The 20,916-nt window shown below is 41.5% G+C and overlaps 1 protein-coding gene across 4 annotated transcripts in view; it reads right to left on the reverse strand.

The window, feature by feature from the left end:
• SORCS1 (sortilin related VPS10 domain containing receptor 1) overlaps positions 1-20,916 on the reverse strand; it is a 504,897-nt gene that overhangs the window by 312,661 nt on the left and 171,320 nt on the right. For all 4 annotated transcript variants that reach the window (XM_090278555.1, XM_090278558.1, XM_090278556.1 and 1 more), the window contains exon 2: positions 4,109-4,176. In XM_090278555.1, the coding sequence (XP_090134681.1) occupies positions 4,109-4,176 (68 nt within the window). The remainder of the gene's footprint in view (positions 1-4,108; positions 4,177-20,916) is intronic.

The raw sequence follows: 20,916 nt of genomic DNA on the forward strand, positions 1-20,916 counted from the left end.
CCCACACCATGCTGAGTGTTCAGCAGTTTTTGATCAAAAACAACTTGAACCCCATGCCCCACCCTCCATATTCACCCAATCTCACCCCAAGTGAATTTTATTTGTTTCCCAAGATAAAAAAAGTTGTCAACGGGAAACATTTTGCTGATGTAGAAGAGGGAAAACAAAAAGTGGCAGAAGCGAACTAAAGATCATAAGTGATCATTTGCTGCTCTTGTTATGTTTATGCAAATGAACAGGATAAATTAAAAATGGACTTAATGTAGTCCCTTTAAAGACAAGGAGGGTAACCTTAGGGAGAAAAATTATTATTCAAGGAAAATCACAATGATCAGTAGTAGAGTATAAAACAGGGCAACTAACCATCTTAAAAGTTTCTTCTCCAGATTTAGAGACTTGTTTGCGGGTTATGTTACATAAATTAACACGTGTTTTTTGTTTTCAAAGGACATAAGCCAATGATCGCATTACCTGAGTGATTATCTGTACGCATAAGCCTCACTTAATCCTCTCTGCAGCGCTGCTTCCTGAGACTCAACGGTTTCGCTGAACTAAATGGCTGGGTTGGGGAAGAATGGGGTGGTCTGTGGGCTTCACTTTAAAACGGGTTTCTCTTTTCTATCCTAATGGCTCGGACAGAAAAGGCCCAGAGGTCTGAGAGGGGGAAAAACCTAAACTATTTACCTCAGCCCAAACTAAGTATAATGGGCAAAAGGGTTTTGGACAGGCGAGATGTGCCTAGCACACCTTCTTACAAAGAAGCTTTTTTTTTTTTTTTTTTTTCCTAATATGGAACATTGAAAAATTAATCCCTGCCTTTTGTCATCTAGTAGTTATGGATTGAATGATGTCTTTTAACCCTTTTCGCCAAATCTGTTGCCCCCAGAACACAACAAGGATGCCAGCCTGCTAAACCAAGCACGCCGTTGTCCGGAGACAGCCAACTGACCTGGAGTCTGCACGATCCTTCCCCATGTGGGAAGGCCACCCTCCCCTCCACACCCCCACTCTTATTAGGGTTTTCTGGACCTAAGGGTAGGTAGGACGACGACCATGTCCAGCTTGAAGCAGCTAGAGGAGCTTGAGACCTTCGCCCATTGTCCTTTACAAGATTACAAAGGGTCCTAATATTTGAGAGGGGGGGGATAGTTAATTTTTATGAACCAGGGGTATGGACTTGGGGGGGATTGCTGGGGGAGGGGGGTGCTGGGTGGAGGGGAACAAGGGGGAGAAAATTGGAACTGTTGTAACAATATAATCAATAAAAAACATTAAAAAAAAGAAATTGTAAAGTAAAAAAAAAAAAAAAAAAAAAAAAAAACAAGTGGCAGAAGCACTAAAAGGCATCAGAATCAGCAAGTTTAAAAACTGTTTTCAGAAATGGAAAAATGTCTTAATAGGTGTATTTCATCAAATGAAGAGTACTTTGAAGGTGACTGAAGTTTAAACATGTAAGAATAGACACACAATTTTTTATAAATGAATTCCAATTTAGGGGAATATATATATGAAATTGATTCTAAGATTGAAAAGTCAGAGGATCATTCTTGCCACACCCTGAGTGAAGGCCCTGGGGTGGCTCCCTCAGAAGGAAGGCCCGATACTACTGAAACATGGCATCATTTTCATTTCAATAGCCTCTTCCTTTAAGATCAGAAAAGTACATTAAGTACATTCTTCCCAGACTGGGGCATCAGTGACAACACTCCATCAGAGAAAAGGAGCGCACTGAACACGAGCTTCCGCCACCGAGGACAATCTGCTCCTTGTGTGCCTCCGGCATGCCCTCCCCACTGCTCAGGTTGACAGTAATGGCTGCTAAAAGCCTGTCCCACTGAGACAGAATTGCCTACCTTTTAATTTTTTAATAGGCCGACTACACTTTATATGGCAGGTGCACTACAGAATAAAAGCTGGCTTTTATTTTCATATATGTGAATACATTAGAGAAATTTATCAACAAAGCATAAGCTTACACACAGTCACTGAGATTCTGATAAACAAGGACTGAATTTAAACAATGCAGCAGATGTCAGGCCCTTAATGCATTCAAGAATTCCATTTTCTGAAGTGCTACAAAACTTGCCACACTTTAATTCAGTAACAAAATTTCCTTGTGATATAAACTCTGCATAATTGACCTCCTAGCTGGGGGAGGAGTTCAATAACCTAAATGCCTGAAAACAAGGGAAAGAATAGACTCCATCCTTTCCCTTGGTGTATTAGAATCCCCCTAAAGCACAGAACAACTGATTCGGGGTTTCCTGTATATAGCATCAAGACTAATGGAAAATAGATATTAAGTAAAAATGAATTTACTAAACAATCCCCTTACAGGGTTTGGCAGATTCATTTTTGGTGTCCATCCGATCGAGGCTCCTCCTCCTGCAGGACACCAGCCTTCCCCTGTGGCTGCAAGCCCTGCAATCCACCTGCTACTATGAAAATCCATCTCCCCTCCCCAGTTATTATGGACTATATCTGGGTGGAACCTGAAAAATATGGGGTGACTGGAGTCTTTCTCCCTAGTACTGAGACTGAGAGCAGTAGCCATCTTCCCAGTCACATGAACTGACAGGTGATAGAATGACCATTGATCTTACACAATGGACACCCAATAGTGTTTGTCTGCTCAAAGACAATTACCCCCTTTTCTGTTATTAGTATAACCACTCTCTCTTAGGCAGTGCGTGTGTGTGTGTGCATGCACACACACGTGCATGCGTGCATGCGTATGCATGTTGGGAATGAATGATCAGAAGTGATATTCAACATGGTTAGCCATTGTTATGACAGTGGTGCTGATGAATCAGAATAATGTAAGAGGGGGGCATGAGAACCATACAAATGAACTGAAGTCAAACAGAGTTAAGTCAGGGGTCTGCTACATGCTGCCTGACAGGGAACACACGGTGCAGGCAGAACACAAGGAGCCTCCGGGACAAAGAAAAGTCCGGCAAGATGAATAGCTATTCACCCATACCTTACTGTTTACCCATCCTATACAGGGAAAACAGACCACAAATATACCCAGGAAAGGTTAAGGTTAATTCCAAATTGTTTTTACTCTCTATTTCCCCATAACAGTAACTTTCCATAGAAACTACAAGCAGATAAAGCTCAGCCTCTAGAGATGGTCGGGGTCTCTCTTCCTCTTGTGAGGAGAGTCCACCACTCAGTCTAGGGAGTGGCTTTTCCTGCTTATCCTCCCTGTTCAGGGAGGACCCATTTGGCTCAGGGTTCGATTCTCCCTTCGGGACTCCCTTAGGGGCTTGACACCAAGCCAATGATCACTGAATATTATCTCTGGGGTTGTCTTCCTCCTCCCCCAAGTGCAGAGGTTATCATGTGACCCACGCCCAACCAATGAGAGGCAGTGCTCTTCTCAGCTTCAGAGATCGGCTCAGGTGTAGGCACATGACACAGGCTGGTGGAGGAGACTCAAGTAGGAGTGAGATAAATAAAGTGGATTTTTAAAAACAGGAACAACACATTTTATAGTCTCCCTCAAAAAGGCGGAGGTAATAGCTCCCTGGGTTCCTAACGATGACCTTCTTTTGTGCTGGTATCCAAGAAGATAGCCTCTTCCTAAAGCATTTGTATCATTCATTTGAAAAGCATTTATCGCACACTCTACGTGTGTGAGGCAACACAGTGTGAACCTCAGAGATAAAGGTGTGCATGTAAGTGTGTGTGCACACCTGCATGCTGCTAGCGAGCTGTAGAATCACAGAGAGTGTGGCATGGGCGCTTGCTTGAGTTCTGCAGACCTAGACATTGTTTTGATCCCCTCTGTAAAGACACCCCATTGTTTCGCTTCTGCTCCATTAAGCTCACAGATCAGTGAGAACTGTTGGAACAAAAAACACATAACGACAACCTAATGCACAGTTTAGCAAAAAGATCTGACTAAGAAGGAGTCTGTAAAGAAGTAAGGTTTGGCCTGCCTGGAGACAGACCCCAGCGTGGCTAAGGGAAGAGAGAGCAAACAGAGGAAGGATACAAATAACCAGAAACCCTCTCACCTGGAAAAAAAAGGGGGTGGGGGAGAGCAACTGTGGGCACGTTTAAGTAACATAGTCATCATTAGCTCGATTTATCCGCTTACCTCCAAAGCGAGCTCTCGGTGATGCTCCCCAGGTTATAGTCATAGAGCTTTGTCAAAATGAGAATCACCTGAAGGCAAAAGAAGACATCATGGTTAGTCTCAAACAATTACAATCCCAGAGAAGCGAAAGGGCCCCAGGGAGAGCTTAGGATTCCTTTAATGTGTGCTTAATATAATTGAATGAATTGTCACCGCATTCATATACACAGGCGGGGAAGGGATTGCTGGCGTCTTCCACTGAATGGCTCAAGCCTGACCCCCTCCCCAATTTTCTCCCTCTCAAGCCCACAGCAAGAGTTACGGGCCATTCCAGGCATTTCTTACCCTGGTCGGCTTCACACTTGCAGGGAAGACTTGCAAAGTTGTCAAATATGAGCCCTGCAAGGTAGCTACTGAGCAGGTAGTTTGGCGAGTCAAAGACGTATGGAGTACCCGACCCCAGCCCAAGAAGCTGTAGCACACTGGGCAGGTTACTGAGCTTCTGGGGACCTCAGCATGCTATCGCCCAGAAGGGGTTGCTGTGAGGAGTTAAATGAGGTAAGAAATGCAAATTATCCTGATCTAGCTTGGAGTTTCCTCCCTTCCTTCTCCTCTGCAGGCTTGGCTTTATCCGTTTCTTCTGACCTCCCAAATTTGAGAAAAGCCACCGGATGGAAGAAGCCATAAAGGCTAAGCAACAGCAAGTTAACAGGCTCAAATCTATGTTTTATGGGGTCCCGAAGTCCACGGAATTTGGGGGGCGCTCCATGAGAAACAGAACATAAGATTACGATTTCATAACAGGAGCAGGTTCTGGGAAGGGACCTGTACAATTGAGGGGAACTGAAACTTAAGCTTTGTTAACTTCACAGCAATTTCTCTGATTTTAACCTAGGGCTCAGTCAGGGAAGCCCAAACTATTCAGTTCATTCTTTCAGAATTCAACAAACATTTAGTAAGCACTTATTAGAAGCCCAGGATTTTGCCCAATGCCAGAGGAAAATACACATACAGATGAGGCCTGGGAGTCTACGGCCCAGAGAGGGCAGCTTGCACTTGTCAAATAAAACTAAGCTAATGGAGAGCGAATCTACCTTTCCTCAGTCCCACTGAAACTCATGCCCATCTCAGCAGCTTGAGAAGGCTCCTTGTCTTGGCACCAGCAGCAGTGACCAGGGCCCACCTGGATACGTGAAGTACCCAAACACCGGGCACTTGAGAGGACTGAGCAGAGCAGTGCGCTCTTTACTTGTTCTTCTTACACAAGGAAGAGAGTCGAATGCGGCTGCTCCATTGCCTGTTGAGGTTCTATTCCTTTCTTGATACTCATAACCTAGAACACCTGGCCCACTACTGCGGTTTCCAGCTCAGAGGAAAAATGTTCACATTGATTTCCAGGATTCTGTCTGAAGGCCAGGGGATTGGTTCTAGCCACAGTGAGCACGGAACAGTCTAATCATGAATTCCAGGGCCACAAGCTGCCAAGGAATGCTGAATCCTTCCAAGTTCCACTCTGCTGGCACTGGGCTTGATTTACTGATGGCATGAGCATCAGGAAGCAGATACTGAAGACTTCTTTCACAATAGGCCAGCTGGAACTCCATTGACCTTAGGTTTGTTCCAAGTTCAAGGCAATGAAGAAGATCCCGGGACCTGAGCTCTAAGACCACCCCTCTTCTAAGGCACTGCACAAGCTCCCTTCAAGGCTCTGTTCAAAACTTGCTTCTTTAGCAGAATGTGAGCATGTGTGAGGTGCTGGGCACCCTGTGGGCACATCAGATGGCACGCCTGTGGTTGTGGCATATGCTTAACAGATCCATGCGTCAATTAAGTTGCACTAAGTGCTAAATTTCAATCACCGCCATCCCAGGAACACTGATCAGCAGCAGCGGGGTGGCTGTTTGTTTGAAGACACAGAGGGATGTTGCTCCTCCACCTCGGTATGACTTTTCCGAATAGGCCTATCAATCCCCCACGGAGAAAATGGGAGTAGTTTGGGTGTAAAGCTTTTCTAGGTAGTTGCTCTCTTGATACAGCCACAAGCTAAATAATGGAGTTCAGTTGGTCACAGGCTGGGTCTCCGATTCATCTGACCAGGGAATTCAGAGGAACCGCTGAGAAGGAACCTAGCATGCAACGGTGGGCGGCACCCCACACACGTGCACAGCAACTGGTTAAGCAATTCACAGGCAGGCAGGCAGCAAGGTACCCATGACTCTCCTTGCTGAGCTAGTAAAACGAAAATGCCAGTGGTACACTCAGGCACCTCATCAATACTGCACCGGAAGAGGTGTCTTTTCTGGCATCTCGAAGCATATCTGCTTGAGCCAATCTAATCTCTCTGTTTTCAGAATGATCATGACAAGAAAGACGGGAGCACTCCTAACTTTTAGTTATGGTTTCAATCCATTATTTGAAATCTCCCTCCCCCTCTTTTTTTCCTTTACCGTCCATGTGTGTTATTTAGTCCGATAACTTACTCCTGGAGAGTGGCATGTCACTATTTTAGATCTGCTTTGCTGTTGTTTGTTTGTTTTTCTGTCCTGGTTTATTAGTAATGCTCTTTAACAGACTTAGCACCTGTTAAAGTGGCCACAGTAGAAACCACCACCATTAGATGAGAAAAAAAGGAGGGTGCAATTGCTGCCTATTTTGGTCCTATTGTCTACCATGTTTTGTGATTTTCCAAACTTAAAAACAAAAAATCAGCCTTGGCTGGGTTTGCTTAGTTGGGTGGAGCATCTTCCAGTACATCAAAAGGTTGCAGGTTCAATCCCTAGCTAGGATGTATACAGAAGGCAATTGATCGATATTTCTCTCTCACATTGATATCTCTGTCTGTCTGTCTCTCTCTATAAAAGCAATAAATATATTCTTGGGTGAGGATTAAAAATATCAGTGGAACTTTTTAATCAAGTGAAAGATTACATGCCCTTAAATAATATATAAATGGTAATTTATTTATTTATTTATTTATTTATTTTTTTACTGTGTGGTTGCTTCTCACTCGTGCCCCCAACTGGGGACCTGACGTGCAACCTAATAATGTGCCCTGACTGGGAATCGAACCAGCGACACTTGGCTCGCAGGCCAACACTCAATCCACTGAGCCACAGCAGTCAGGGCAATTTATTTTTATTCATTCAGCAATTTTTACATACAGAGTTAATTCTATAAGTCCAAGTGCATAGGCTTTCATTATAAACCCAACCAGTGAGAAGAAGGCTGTTCGCCTGAACACACACTCACACCAAATGGAATCTCCATCACCATCTCATTTCTCTCTGTTTTGTTTTCAATCTCTAATCCCAAAACATCCCTGATCCAAAACATAAGTGGTCACCATATGGTAATAGCTTTCGGGAAGTTTGCTTCTAAACCTTAGGATACTTTCTTTAAATAGCCATAATCCATACATCTATGGCTTCACGATTTCTACCCACTTTGTGCCAGACTTCAGCGCCCAGTTATTCCTAGGACTTTCCACAGTTACATATCCAAGTAGCCCCCTGCCAGTCCAGGAGCCACCGTCCCCAGCTTGCCATGTGTGCTGCACTTTTGTTGCGGCTCCTCCTGACATACCCACTGCTTACAGAACTGGGGGAAACTTGACTTTGTCCATACTTATGAAGAACATGCTCACCACCAAGCCGCTATTCAAAGCTTCCATTCCTTAAAGAGCAGGAGGGAGCCGGAACAGTGCTGGGCTCTGTGCAGGGGGAGTGAGGGTCTTCAAGGGCGTGACCCCAGGCATCACCCCCAGCGCTGAGTCCAGTTTTCACCACCTTTGCTCTCTTTGCCTATGGTCTTCCAAAGATCCTACTGAATAATTCTTCCAGCTCTAGCCTCTCACCCCCATTTGCAACAAGATCAGTAAAGCTGGAGGGAACACTTTACTAAGTGAAATAAGTCAGATAAAAACACATACTGTAAGGTACTCCTTATATATGGAATTTTGAAACAAACAAATAAACAAAAACAAAAATTTGATTTTGTAGAAAAGAACAGAATGGCGGCTGCTAGGGACTGGGGGAAAGATAAATGGGGAGATGTGGGTCAAAGGGTACAAACTTCAGTTATAAAAAAAATTAGTTCTGGGGATCTGATGTACAGCATGGTGACTACAGTTCATAATACAATGCTGTACAATTCAAAAATACTGAGAGTAATCTTAAGCATTTTCAATTAAAAAAAAAAAACCCTCAAAACAAATACCCCAAAACATCAGAGAGCATTAACAATGTAATGTGATGGATGTGTTAATTTATCTTGATCATGGCACGCATTCCACAATGCACATGTACATCAAATTATCACATTGCATACTCTAGATATATATACTTGTATTTGTCAATTATTCCTTAATAAAGTTATTTTTTAAGGAAAAAGAAACCATCACAGAAAACCCTGGGGAAGAGGGGGAAATGCCAATCCACTCCACCCCTCTTCTAACCCCAACTTCTATCTGTACTCAGTTACAAAACAAATGCATCCATAAAGAAAAAGACACTATTATGTAGAAGACTAATAAGAGTGTTCTAACATAAAACAACAAAGCCAGTGAAAAATGTTCTCTTGTATTGAACTGCAAGGCAAGACTTATTTCCAGGCATGTAGTAGAACGAACCCACGTGGCCAAAGACTAAGTTCAGGTCTTGGCAGTCTCCATTACACCAAGTGTTTAGACACGTGACACCTTTGAATGCAACAGTAGGTGTTTTTTTTTTTTTTTTTTTTTTTAATAAACATAAAAATACAATTTAGAAACACAACCCATACATTTAAGGAACACCTAAAACACCTTCCTGGTAACCTGATTCTACACAGTATACTTTTGAAAACATGCATATTAATTGCTAGACTATAGAGAACCAACGCTTATTCCACATTTCAAAAATATCAGCATAGGAATTCTCCATTTATTTTCTCAAGGAGAAAACACAGTGTCTTGACTCTTTCTTTTGATAACTTAGAAGATGTACCTTAGAGGGGGGGAGTATGTGGAAGGTTGAGTGGGGAGAAAAGTTATGTCCCATTCCCCTCACCCTCCCAGAAGGAATGTTCATATCCCCCTATGAATGCTCTCTCCTAATTCTTTTCCTTTAAATCCTCACCCAAGGATATGTTTTAATTGACTTTTAGGGGGAGAGGGGAGAGAGAGAAACATTGATGTGAGAGAGAAACATCAATCGGTTGCCTCCATAAGTACCCCAACTGGGGATCAAACTCGCAACCATTTAGTGTATGGGATGATGCTCTAATCAACTTAGCCACCTGGCCAGGGCTCTCCTAATTCTTCTGCTTAGGAGTAGCAATATGGTTGGAAGCAAAAGGTTAATGAGAATCTTTCTTGAAGGAGGAGTTTGCCTAGCAAGCTGAGTATTCTTCTTAAGCTATGGATTTAGGCTAGCTGTGGCAGAACTATGGACATTAAGGGAGATTTGAGTTCCTCCAGGACACTTGACCTGGCCACTGCCCTTCACCATATCTCACCTCCATCTAGGGGAAATCTTGGGAAAGTAGGACATGTCTCCTTATTTTTCAATTGTTAATGATTTGCAATCTTTTTTTGTTCCCTCTCTGTATCCAGTAGTAGAGGTGGAACCTAATCACAGGGGAAACAAAAGTATGATCTTGAGCTTCTTGGCAATGCACACTTGGGCAACAAGATCCTTAAGTCTCTCCCTTCCTGACAGTCTGTAGTTCCAAATCCTAAATAATGAAGAAGGTGAAAGGGGTCTTAGTCTATAAAACAAGACATTTTCTTTTGTATTCCTCTCAGTCATTAGTGAGTCAGGGCTGACTTGGGCAGGTGTTTTATGTCATTGTAACACATGAGGAGACTCCACAGAGCTCAACCATGCCATCATTCATAATTCCACTCCATGGGTGGGCCACAGTCTGGCTTGAAAGTGCCAGCAGGCTGGGACAGGGGATGAAGCTGGCTACCTGCATCCTTCCCCCATCAGTTTCCACCAGTTGCTGGGGTTTTCTCTTGGCCCAGTTTCAGTGGCTGCCTCTCTGCTTACTGCAGCAGCTTGCCAGAGTCTGATCAGACGGTTGTTTACAGATGTGATGGAAGTGAATATGGGCACAGAGAACTATAAGGGGCCTGAATAGATCTGGAACGACCATTCAGGGGAACTGAAGAGTCAGGTACAATATAAGAGGAGTGTTCAACAGCCAGACATTTGTTTTGTTTTTGATTGTTTTCTTTGCACTGCAGTTTTATGGAAAAGAAGCAAACCCACAGCAGTGGTTCTCCTAAAAATACGCATGTTCCAGATTGTGTCTTTGGCTCGGGAAGCATTCATTCAACTTTCCAACGTAAACAGAGGTTCTCATTCTCTTGAGAAGCCATATATTCTTTAACAATCGGATTTAATAAAAGCTATGCACACAAAACAATGAATATCACTTTAATGATATATCACTGATCTCCTGAATCCTAGTGGGGTCATGAATCCAAGCATAAGAACCTTTTATAATTCCCAGAAAATAAGGACTTTGCTCAGAAGAATGATTTTTCAGCTCTAAAAGTCTACACGTTTAATCCAATAAACATTTATTGAGCCTTCTTAAGAGTCAGAAGTAAAAAGAAAAATATGTGCTGTGAAACACACAGGGAGAATGAGACTTGGTAACCAGTCCCTGGAAGCTCAGGGTGTAATGAAGAGGCTCAATTGTACACAGATTGTTAGATTGTTACAAAATGGGGGAGGGGTGAGATTTAGCAAGAGTAAAAGTGTTTATATCTTTTAGAAAGCAAGAAACAACAGTATAATTGGGACTAGGTTCTTATAAAGGAGACATTCAAGACATCCCAGAGGACACGTGGGATTCTGATGGAGATGAGAGAATAGAGAGATGGTACTGCAAGGGAAGGAAGGATGAAGATAGACATCTGTAGGTGTGAAAGCTCACAGAGCATTCAGAAGACAGCAAAGCCTCAGGCCTAGCTATAACTTAGACTATGGGTACAGACACACAGAATATCAGAACCCCAAGAGATTTGTGGGTCTCATGTGAGGGCCTTAATATTAGCATGGCAGCGTGCTGAAAAGGAGAAAGTCTTTGGAAACAGAAAATGATCAGATTTTGAGTTGTGGTTTAGCCACCGTATCTGTTAGAATGCCTTTAATGGAAAGAAACAGAACACAAACGGTAACTCAAACATTATGGGTTGTGTTATCTTATATAACAGGAGGTCCAGAGTTTACATAGTTTCAGGACTAGTTTAGCCAAGCAATGCCATCAAGACTCACACCATGTATGTATTTCCTTTTTGTCTTCGTCAACATTTGTGCTATTTGTCCTCATGTTCACACAGCAGTCATGACACTTCTTTGCAGCAGAAGCAGACATGACTCCATCCAGCAAAGAAAACAAGGGCCTCTAGTGTATTCCTAGCTTTGTTTTGTTTTGTTTTTAAATGAGAAAAGAAACTCTTTGCCAAAAGCCCTCCCAGCAGACTCTGTAGTCCTAAGAAACAGGAACCAGCCACATACCCACATTGTGGCTGCAGTGAAAGCTGAGAAAAGGAAGAGCTGGTATTTTTACTTGTTATTTTCTTCGGTAAGAGGTGGGCTTCCCCAGCAAAGAAAGACTGGGGAGTGACTGCTGAGTAACAATGACTAGTGTCTAGAACCCTGAATAAGTCAAATGTGGAATGGACTTATTTCATAAAAAGAAAAAGATGATAATGTATTTCTCTCCTTAATCTTCTAGAACTGTGGAAAAGAAACAGATTAGGGAATGGAAGAACTCAGTGTAAATGTAAATAGTTGTTATTATTAATAATATCTAGCATTTATTGGATGCCTGCTTTGTGTGTGGGTCAAATTTCATCACTAAAGGTGTTTCAAGTACAGACTTTTTTTCTAATGAGAAAATGGAGGCCCACAGAGACTAAGTTAAATTACTCAGCTTGTAAGTGGTAGACACATTAACCTCACATTATATACAGACTCTTAATCACTGTGCTTAACTATCCCATGTTATACTGTCTGAGTATGACCGTTACCAGAGGCAAGGCAGAACCACTGCGGGATCCTTGCTTTCTTTCAATTCAAAAGTCCTGAAGACCTGTGATCTATCATCACATGCAGTACTGACCACAGACTCCGTCTCTCTCACTCAGCCTTCTTCCAGACCTTCCTGGAATATTTTTCCTTATAATAGACACACCTGATTTTTAACTCTTTAGTGACCTCATGTGGATGGCATTTTTATCATTTTTCATTTATTTTTAAAAACTTTAAACCTTGATGAAATCCTTTCTTTAAGAGCTCATCCTTCCACTTAACTCACTACAGAACTTGGTTTTCCCCAGATCCAGGCTTCCTGACAGTGAATGTGCTCACATTTAAGGGCACATTTCAGCAGCGTGGCTATATTATAGTATCATAATTTTCGGAAGATGTAAGTGAATGTGTAATAGTGCTCCATTTGAGTCATCAAAGAGAAGAGAAATCAATAATTGCTAAACTGGATCAGGAAACTCCAGCGGGGAGATGAAAGGTGGGTATAGGCATGGGCACACACAGCCACACACATGCACTTGAACTCATCAGACAGAGGTAATCCAGAAATGCAAACACAACTTGAAATGGAAAACCAGTAGAAAGAATGAAATTAATTGGGAGTGTAGAGGCAGCCAGCCAGCATTAGATTTTTGCCTCTGGGAAGTCTGCTCATTTTGTAAGAGCCCACACATAATTTAATGTAAACTGTACTTATGGAATATCCTCTGTATGGCACTGAAATAGGGTGCACTAGGCATCCATTGCACCTCCCCTGGAGAACTTAAGGATGAGACAGCCAACAGCGATGATGCAGATAGAAACAGGCATACAGATAACCTAATCACTAGGCACAGAGCAAATTGTGGCGTATGAAAGAGCCCTTGTGGAAAGCAGGACATTTTTTTAGTAAAATGTGCTGTGTCCTCCTGAGCCTGCTTCCCTGTATAGGTCATTTGCTGCTGAGACGTAAGGCCACAGCCAGCACACGGGCTCTGGAGCACTGTCCCAGGACCCTCCGTGTGAGAAAAATTGCAGTTGTCACTCAAGGCAACTCATATCTCCTCCCCAACCCCCAACCCCCATCTGCTAACAAGCAAAGAAATGCTTGTAATAAAAGGCTATTATATTCTAATCCTAGAGCTAGGTCATTATATTTAGCAAATAAATCCAAGTTCAACAAATCTACTGGTTGATTTTCAACCAGTGTGCCACAAGAAATTTTAAAACATGCAATACCAAACATGCAATACCAGTTAGTCAGTGGTACTGTCCTCTGCTCCCTTAGACTGTCAAATGAAAAAATGACAACAGCCAACACAATAATAGCTGTCTGGTGCGAATGTCCTGTCTTGAACCATAATATATAGGTCATATAATAGAGTTGCATCTTATTGGTCAAGTCACATAAGGTTGCATCTGATTGGTTAAATTCTCGGTACCAGAAAACTTTATATACAAGGAGAGACACCTGATTTTTATTTTCACTCTCACTTTAGAGCAACAATAGGAGGTAAATACTATTATTTTTTGTAAATAAATCAAATTTATACCTATTTTTTGTCAGATCGGCAAAAAATAAAACACTTTTTGGTGCGCCTCCGGATTTCAGTCATTCGTTTGTCTTCCATGAGAGGAGATGGTTGAAAATCACTACACTCGACCTAAGCTGCTTTTTGATGCAGATCTTGAAAGCAGAAGTTGCTTTTCTTTTCCTCAAGGTATGAGACACAATCAACTCAAAAAAAAAAAAAAAAAAAAAGATTCTATTAATCTCACAATGCTAAACCATACAGTATAATGACACTTCATTTCTATGTATTTTTTTCTCTGGTCCTCCTCCTCTTTTTTTGAATAATAAAAGAGGATAATTCCAGAACTATATATCCACATCGACTAAATAATGTGGACCATTTCATAGTCTTCTTCCTCTGTTTAAATTACTATGCCCTAAATTACACTCTGCTTTAACCCTCTGCCTTATACCAAGGGAAGTAGGGAAATCCTAAATTAAATTATTTTTTTTCTAGCAAAGATCCAGATATAAGCACAAATGTAATTCTAAAAGAACACCAAGATAAAATGATTATACAAAATATGAGGAAAATGTATATTTAAGACAAGACCTCTCTGTATAGGAATAGTAAAATAGAAAATTAACCATACCTTGATACTCAAAGCCAAAGCTTTGAGACATGAAAACATCTGAGGCTAGGGAGTGGGGGAGAGAAGCAAGAGACCCAAAGGGCTGTTTGGAAAGCTTGAGTTCAAGGAAACCATGTAGAATATCCATGCAAGTCCATTGTTTCACAGCTAAAGAAAAAAGCTATACACCATATTTCCCTTATTCTCCTTCAGAGTGCTTAGAAGGGAATGAAGATAATACTCAAACCATCCTCCTTCAAGTTATCCCCATTCAAATCAGGACACCTGGTACCCTTAGTTACAGAAACACAGATGATGCAGAGAATTAATTCAGAGTTGTAAAACAATGAGAGACTATTTCTTGCATCATCTTCTCTCTGCAAATCTAGAAAACAAAGAGAGGAAAGCCTCCATATGTTTAAGTAAAGGGTACAACTTGAGTTCGGTAGGAGAGAGAGGGCAAGGATGCAAGGAAGGGAGTCATTCCTTCTCAACTTCCTCAGTGCGTCAGTCAGAGAAAGGGAGGTCACCACATTCCCAAATCACTATCTGTCTGTCTGAATTACAGACATTATCTCAACATTAAGATTCTTCCTATGTGGGAACCCGCACACAAAGGGAACACACCATTAAGCAGCAAACTGCCTGCTAACAATAAGGGGCCCTTCTGTTCATTTGCTTCCTTATATTAAGCTTCAATACAAAGAAATGAACCAAGTTTTTCCCTTTTCTACTTCTTCATCTTGGTTTTTATGCTGTTATTTTATAGGTCTGAAGAGGTTAACTCAATTTTTTAAAATACTGTTTTTCAAGGTTAACACGCCACACTCACAGGAAGCTAATAAAGAAAGATATGCATAGTATGGTGATACATGTGTCAGAACATAAACCGCAATAAGAAACTGGAATAAAAAAAATGAAGTGTAAGCTTTCATATACATTTTCTTTTCAATTTTCTCTTCTCATTTACCATACAGTACAACTAGTAAAAGCAGCAAGAATAAAACACCAGAGATAGACAACATACTTAGTTTAAATTTTTTTCTTTACTAGGGGAAAGTCTTAATGTAGATTAGGGAGAAGGAGAAACAATTTACCTTCTTAAAAAAGTAAAGACATGAACAATAGCAGATCTTTTGTTTGCCTTGTCTGGATGCTAAAATTTGATGGAGCAAAATTTGCCACAAAAATTTTTCAAAGCTAAAAATGCTGGCTTGAAAGTGAAATTTAAATAACATCTGAAATTCCAATTAAAATGTATTAATAAATAATAAACTTTCTGTGGGAGAAAAAACATCCAGTAGCAGTTCAGTGATTCTCATATATCCCTTGCCATTTCATCACAGAACCAAAAGACTTCGACATGATTCCAGTTCTAACCCTTTACAATGGCATCTAGAAGGCTGGTGGGTGGCTATTAAAAAATAGCATTTTGCCACCCTTTTAGAAGAAACTTAAGACAATATTGAAAGGTACTGGTAAGATGATCTAACTCCAACCACCTTGTCTGACAAAAGTTGTAGGTTATACTTTTAGAAGAATCAGTTCTTGAGTAAGAAGCTTCTGAGAGCACAGAGCCATGTTAACATGCCATATGCTGATTTGGGGCATGCAGCAGGAGTTCCTATGTACACAAGGGAGGTCTGGATTGGACCAGTTCTGAGATGGGAGATTTGGAAGAGGCAGACTGACGGCTACAACCAGTAGGATCCGGCAGAGATCCAGGTTTTGAGAGGATGAGAGTCATGCAATTTGAGGGGCTCTCTTTAATAAAAGTCATACAAAAATATAAACATAATAAGGTTGCAAAGTGGATATTTGGTAGAATGAGAAAATAGATCACAATAAATTACCAGTGCTATTTATAAAGATATGTATACTTTTCTTTGGAGATACCCTCGGGCAATTTGGAAGGAATGAGGAAAGAAATGTTGTCTGATTTCAACCTGGCTTCCTCTCTTCACCAGGATCACTCACTCACTCCCCAACACTCCCAGAAGTCACAGGAAGCCATGCTCAATAAAGGCTCTGAATCGTAAGCTCCCTTAGCCTCACTGGAAATCTGCCTTTGAGTGGGATTCCACATTAGATGCTTGTTAAACCTTTTCAATAGAGCTATCCGTGTAAGCAGACCTGGGCGATGAGTCAGGAGATGCGGACTCGAGCCTGCGCTATGCTGCTAACCCCCTGGGACACTGCAGAAGCCAATGCACAGCTCTGGGCTTCTGTTTTCTCCATGGTTACATGACCTGTTTGTAGGTTTCTTCCCATAAAGATACCATTCAATGTTGAATACTTTGACTACTCTATCTTTAGTAGTGTCACCCTTAGTGAATGCTATTTCTATTTCTCAAGCCTAGAGCTCTGAGTCTTCCTTAACCCTATCCCACTCCTTTCCTCTCCAAAATCTAATCAGTTACTAAGTCCTATACACCTCTCCCATCTTACCTCACCTCAACCTGGTCCGGCCCACACCACTTCTCATCTAGAAGAACGCAATGCCTCTGACAACTGTCAGCATCTCATCTTATTTACCCTCGGGTCATCCTCTACACTGTTACCCCTAAATCTTTTTCTAAATAGCAATTGTATCATCTATTCCCACTCTTTAAACATTTCTGTGGCCTTCTGTTGATCTTAAACTAAAGTTTAAATTTCATAATAGGATCTGTGAGGTCAAGTATGATATGGATCTTGTACTCACATTCAAATCAATGTCATAGCAATGTCCCCTTTACGCTCACAACTCTGTGTAGTCAGACATAATGTTCTCCTGCTGACCTAAAGAACTTCAGTATCTGTTGATGGTCTGACTCAGTCTAGTTATAATGGTAATGGACTTTTCTAGGCATAAATAGCATGTTCCCATTACAGGAGCAATTATGGCAGCAAGCCTCTAGCACAGAGTGGGACCACAACATCCTGATTAACTTCAACACAAGAGCACTGCCATTTCAGCAAATTCTAATGTTAAGAATGATATTCCAAACACTTGGAATTTCTTCTTGGAAGTTGATGCTGATTAAAGAATTAAATGCTACAGGTAATTTAATGCTGTGTATCTCTTTGGGGAGGGCTAAGTAGATATAAAACATGTCTGCGATCCAATCCAAATGTTTATTGATTTTTCTGTCCTTTCATGCAAGAATGTTAGCTTTCATGCACAGTTCTGTGAGATACTTGGAGGTTGGCCAGGACCCTGCAGAGATCCACTTTCCACCCTGTCAGCTGCTTCTATCTAGAAATGAACAGCCCTGGAAAAATGCAAGAACATCAGGGTGCAGATCTGAAATCAAAGCCTGAATTCCAGGTCTTTCACCTATTTTTAATGAGAGCCTCAAAATTACTTCCACTGTACAATGGGGACAAACCCAAAGAAAGGCTATATGGGAGGCAGAGGGGGGCCTAAAGCTAGAAGTTAAAGCTGGGTCTGGTTACAGACCAATGTTAATTCCTTGTATGACCTTAGTCAATTTGCTTGATTATTTCCTTTTCTTATTAAATGAGATTGATAAAATTAGAATTCCTTTTTTATAACTGGATTGTTATCACCGATTTACTTCACTGAAGACTTTTAAAATTGTGTCACTCTACTAAGCATTTTGAATAACATAATCTATATACCTTCTTAACTATGCTATAAAACCAATACTAGTTTTCCTTCTTCCTTCCCTCCTTCTTTCCTTCATTTTTTTCTTTCCTTTTTTCTCACCATTTTTCAGATGGCAGATAAGACAGTTTAAGGAATTTGCCCAAGATTAGCTAGTGCTTAAGTAGAAAAACTGACATTCGAACCCAAATAAACTGAATTCAGAGCTCAGATGCTTAACTGCCACACTACATGGCCTTTCTGGAGAAGGAAATATAAGAGGTTCAAAGAGTTTCAAACATTATACTTCTTGTTTTCAATAAGTCTGATGCTAGGCTCTGACTGTCTGTTCTATCCATTATCTATCTACCCATTTATCTTCTATCCAACTGACTGCAGTGTACGAGATCTGTCTGGAAAAATTCCAGCCATTGTTAATATAATGAGAAGAGTTTGCGTGACATTGATGCAACCTGACAGCCAAGCATGGACTGGAATATGCACGCATGAACAATGACGACTTCACTGTACTAGTCAGTGGGGCGGTAGACACTGTTGAGTGAGCATGTGTACTGTGTGGCCATTGCATTCAAAATGACTGAGCGAGTAAGGGAATAGATTTGCACCAAATTTTGCATTAAGCTTAAACATTCCTCTCTGGAAACTATTTGAATGATTCAGAAGGCCACAGCTATGAACAATTGGTGATTGGCAGCTTCATGATGACAACACACTGTACCCACTCATTCATCACGTCTCATGGAGCTTTTTGGTGAAACATCAAATCACCGAGGGGACTCAGCCCCCCTACAGCCCAGATTTGGCACCCTGCAACTTCTGGCTTTCTCAAAACTAAAATCACCTTTGAAAAGGAAGAGATTTCAGACCATTGATGAGATTCAGAAAAATATTATGGGGCAGCTGATGGCGAAAGGGAGAACTGTGTGAGGTCCCAAGGTGCCCACTTTGAAGGGGACTGAGGCATCATTGTCTTATGTACAATGTTTCATGTATCTTGTCTCTTCTTCAATAAATGTCTCTATTTGGCTTCGTATGTGGCTGGATACTTTCTGGACAAATGTTGTGTATTTGTTCTAAGTGCTATGGAGGATTCAAGAAGACAAAACAGACACTGCCCTCATTACACATTGACTGGAGAGGGATTCTTTGAGATGACAGGTTAGAACTGAATGCATTAGAAACTAAGTGCCATGGGAATTAGGAGAAAGGAGCAAGCCCCTGACTGCTACATGTAAATGGGGCATTTTCAAGCTCTTACAAAAAGCCGGGTGCTTTACACACAGTACACCATTTAATTCACTTTACAATCCTGGGAAGATGGTTTGCGTTATTATCATACAGGAGATGGGATGGGCTGGGTTGCAGGTCATATGTATTTAAGCCGAGACCTTCTTGGCTTCTGGTCTGGAGCTGAGTCCTTGAAGGATAGGCTGAGTTACCTCTCCCACCATCCTGAGCTGAGGGGTCATGTTTACATCTCACCCACTGAGACCTCTGTGGATTTCAGGCCACAGAGCCATACTTTCCTTTGCCCACCAACAGGTACAAACAAGGAGGGGCCAATCTCAGAACAAAGGAGAGAAACTTCCCAAGAATCTACAGGAACATCTATCTGCTAATGAAGGACTCATAAACTGAAAGTCACTAAATGTTCCTAACTCAAACATAGGAAATGGAGCTTCATTTAAAGAAGGACGAAGAAGGCTAGAAAAGAATGACATCTCTATTCCACATGGGAAATCGCTTAGAAAATGGATAAATATGTCACTGCTGCTTCTCTCACTTTTTAATCCTTTAATCCTGTATCAAGACACCAGTGAAATTTAGAAACCCAACACCCTGTAAGCCCTGTGAAATACAAATCTCCCAGGGAAGAACCAAATTCCTGGCCTTGTGACAGGGATTGGCCATCATGAATCTCTTTCTGCAGAGAAAAGGAGCTACACTATTTCTCATGTTTGACAGGAGTTTGTGGGGGTCCCTGGGTCTAGTCAGGGGGCTTCAGCTAGTGACACAGAATAAATGGAGGAAGGGGAAGTGCATGCAACAAAACTCTCTCCCTGGCTGCTGCAGGAGATGGGAGAAAAACAGAAATCTATTTTCTTGAAAATGGAACCTCTTCTTTAGATTTCCTCCTACTTTTTTTTTTTTTTTCTCTTTAAATTGTCCAAGATTAATGTGGGGAAAAAATGTCCCACAGGCTGCATATTTTGATGCTTACTAAAGCACATAAAAGTGACGAATTAGCATGGACTGAATAATTTATTTAGGCCTTTACTGTTGTTTTAAACAAATGACTTCCATGAAAGCAATACATCATTGATTAGCATTCTGTCTCTAGGAAAGGATACCACTTGGTGGAATTATTGAATGGCAGTGTCTGGCAGGGAGGCAGGCAAAATAAAGATAAAGGTGATGTTACATAATGGGATTCTCACTGGGTCTGGAAGAGGCTAGGTTTGAGTGAGATTCAGTATTGAGACCCTACCCTTTATTCGCAAGGTTTAAATGAGCACCTACTTGTGCTACTGTTTCACATATTATGATTAGCACAGTACAATTTATTATTATGTCATAGCTATTATTATTATTATTATAGTATTGGAATGACCATGGGCCAAGCACAGAGCCTAAATGTTCGGGATACACCAACTGAAACAAAACAATGAGTTGAGTCGATCACTATAAAATGTGAAGAGTATTATGACAGCAGTGCATACGAAATACTTAGAGGGTGGCAATCTGGAAGGATTTCATAAAGGTGGTGCCATTACATCTAGATCTTGATTTAGCCAAAGGACTAGGGGAAAAAAAGGAAGAACACTCAGCACGGAAGCCTGTGTGGGAACATAACAATGCAGATATGAAGCCGAGGGGATGTCTGGGTGGAGAGGTTGTGTGCTGATGTGGTACAACTTCAGTAAGGGCGGAGAAGAAAACGAGGGAAGGCAGATGGGAGAAGAGGTTTAGAAGGAAACCAGCAGAGAGGCAGGATGACCTTTGTGGGCCCTAAACATTGTGCCTCCTAGTTAAATTGGCCCTAGAGACCAGAA

This window comes from Furipterus horrens, unplaced genomic scaffold (assembly GCF_987537825.1).
Source record: "Furipterus horrens unplaced genomic scaffold, mFurHor1.1.pri manual_scaffold_5, whole genome shotgun sequence".
NCBI lineage: Eukaryota > Metazoa > Chordata > Mammalia > Chiroptera > Furipteridae > Furipterus > Furipterus horrens.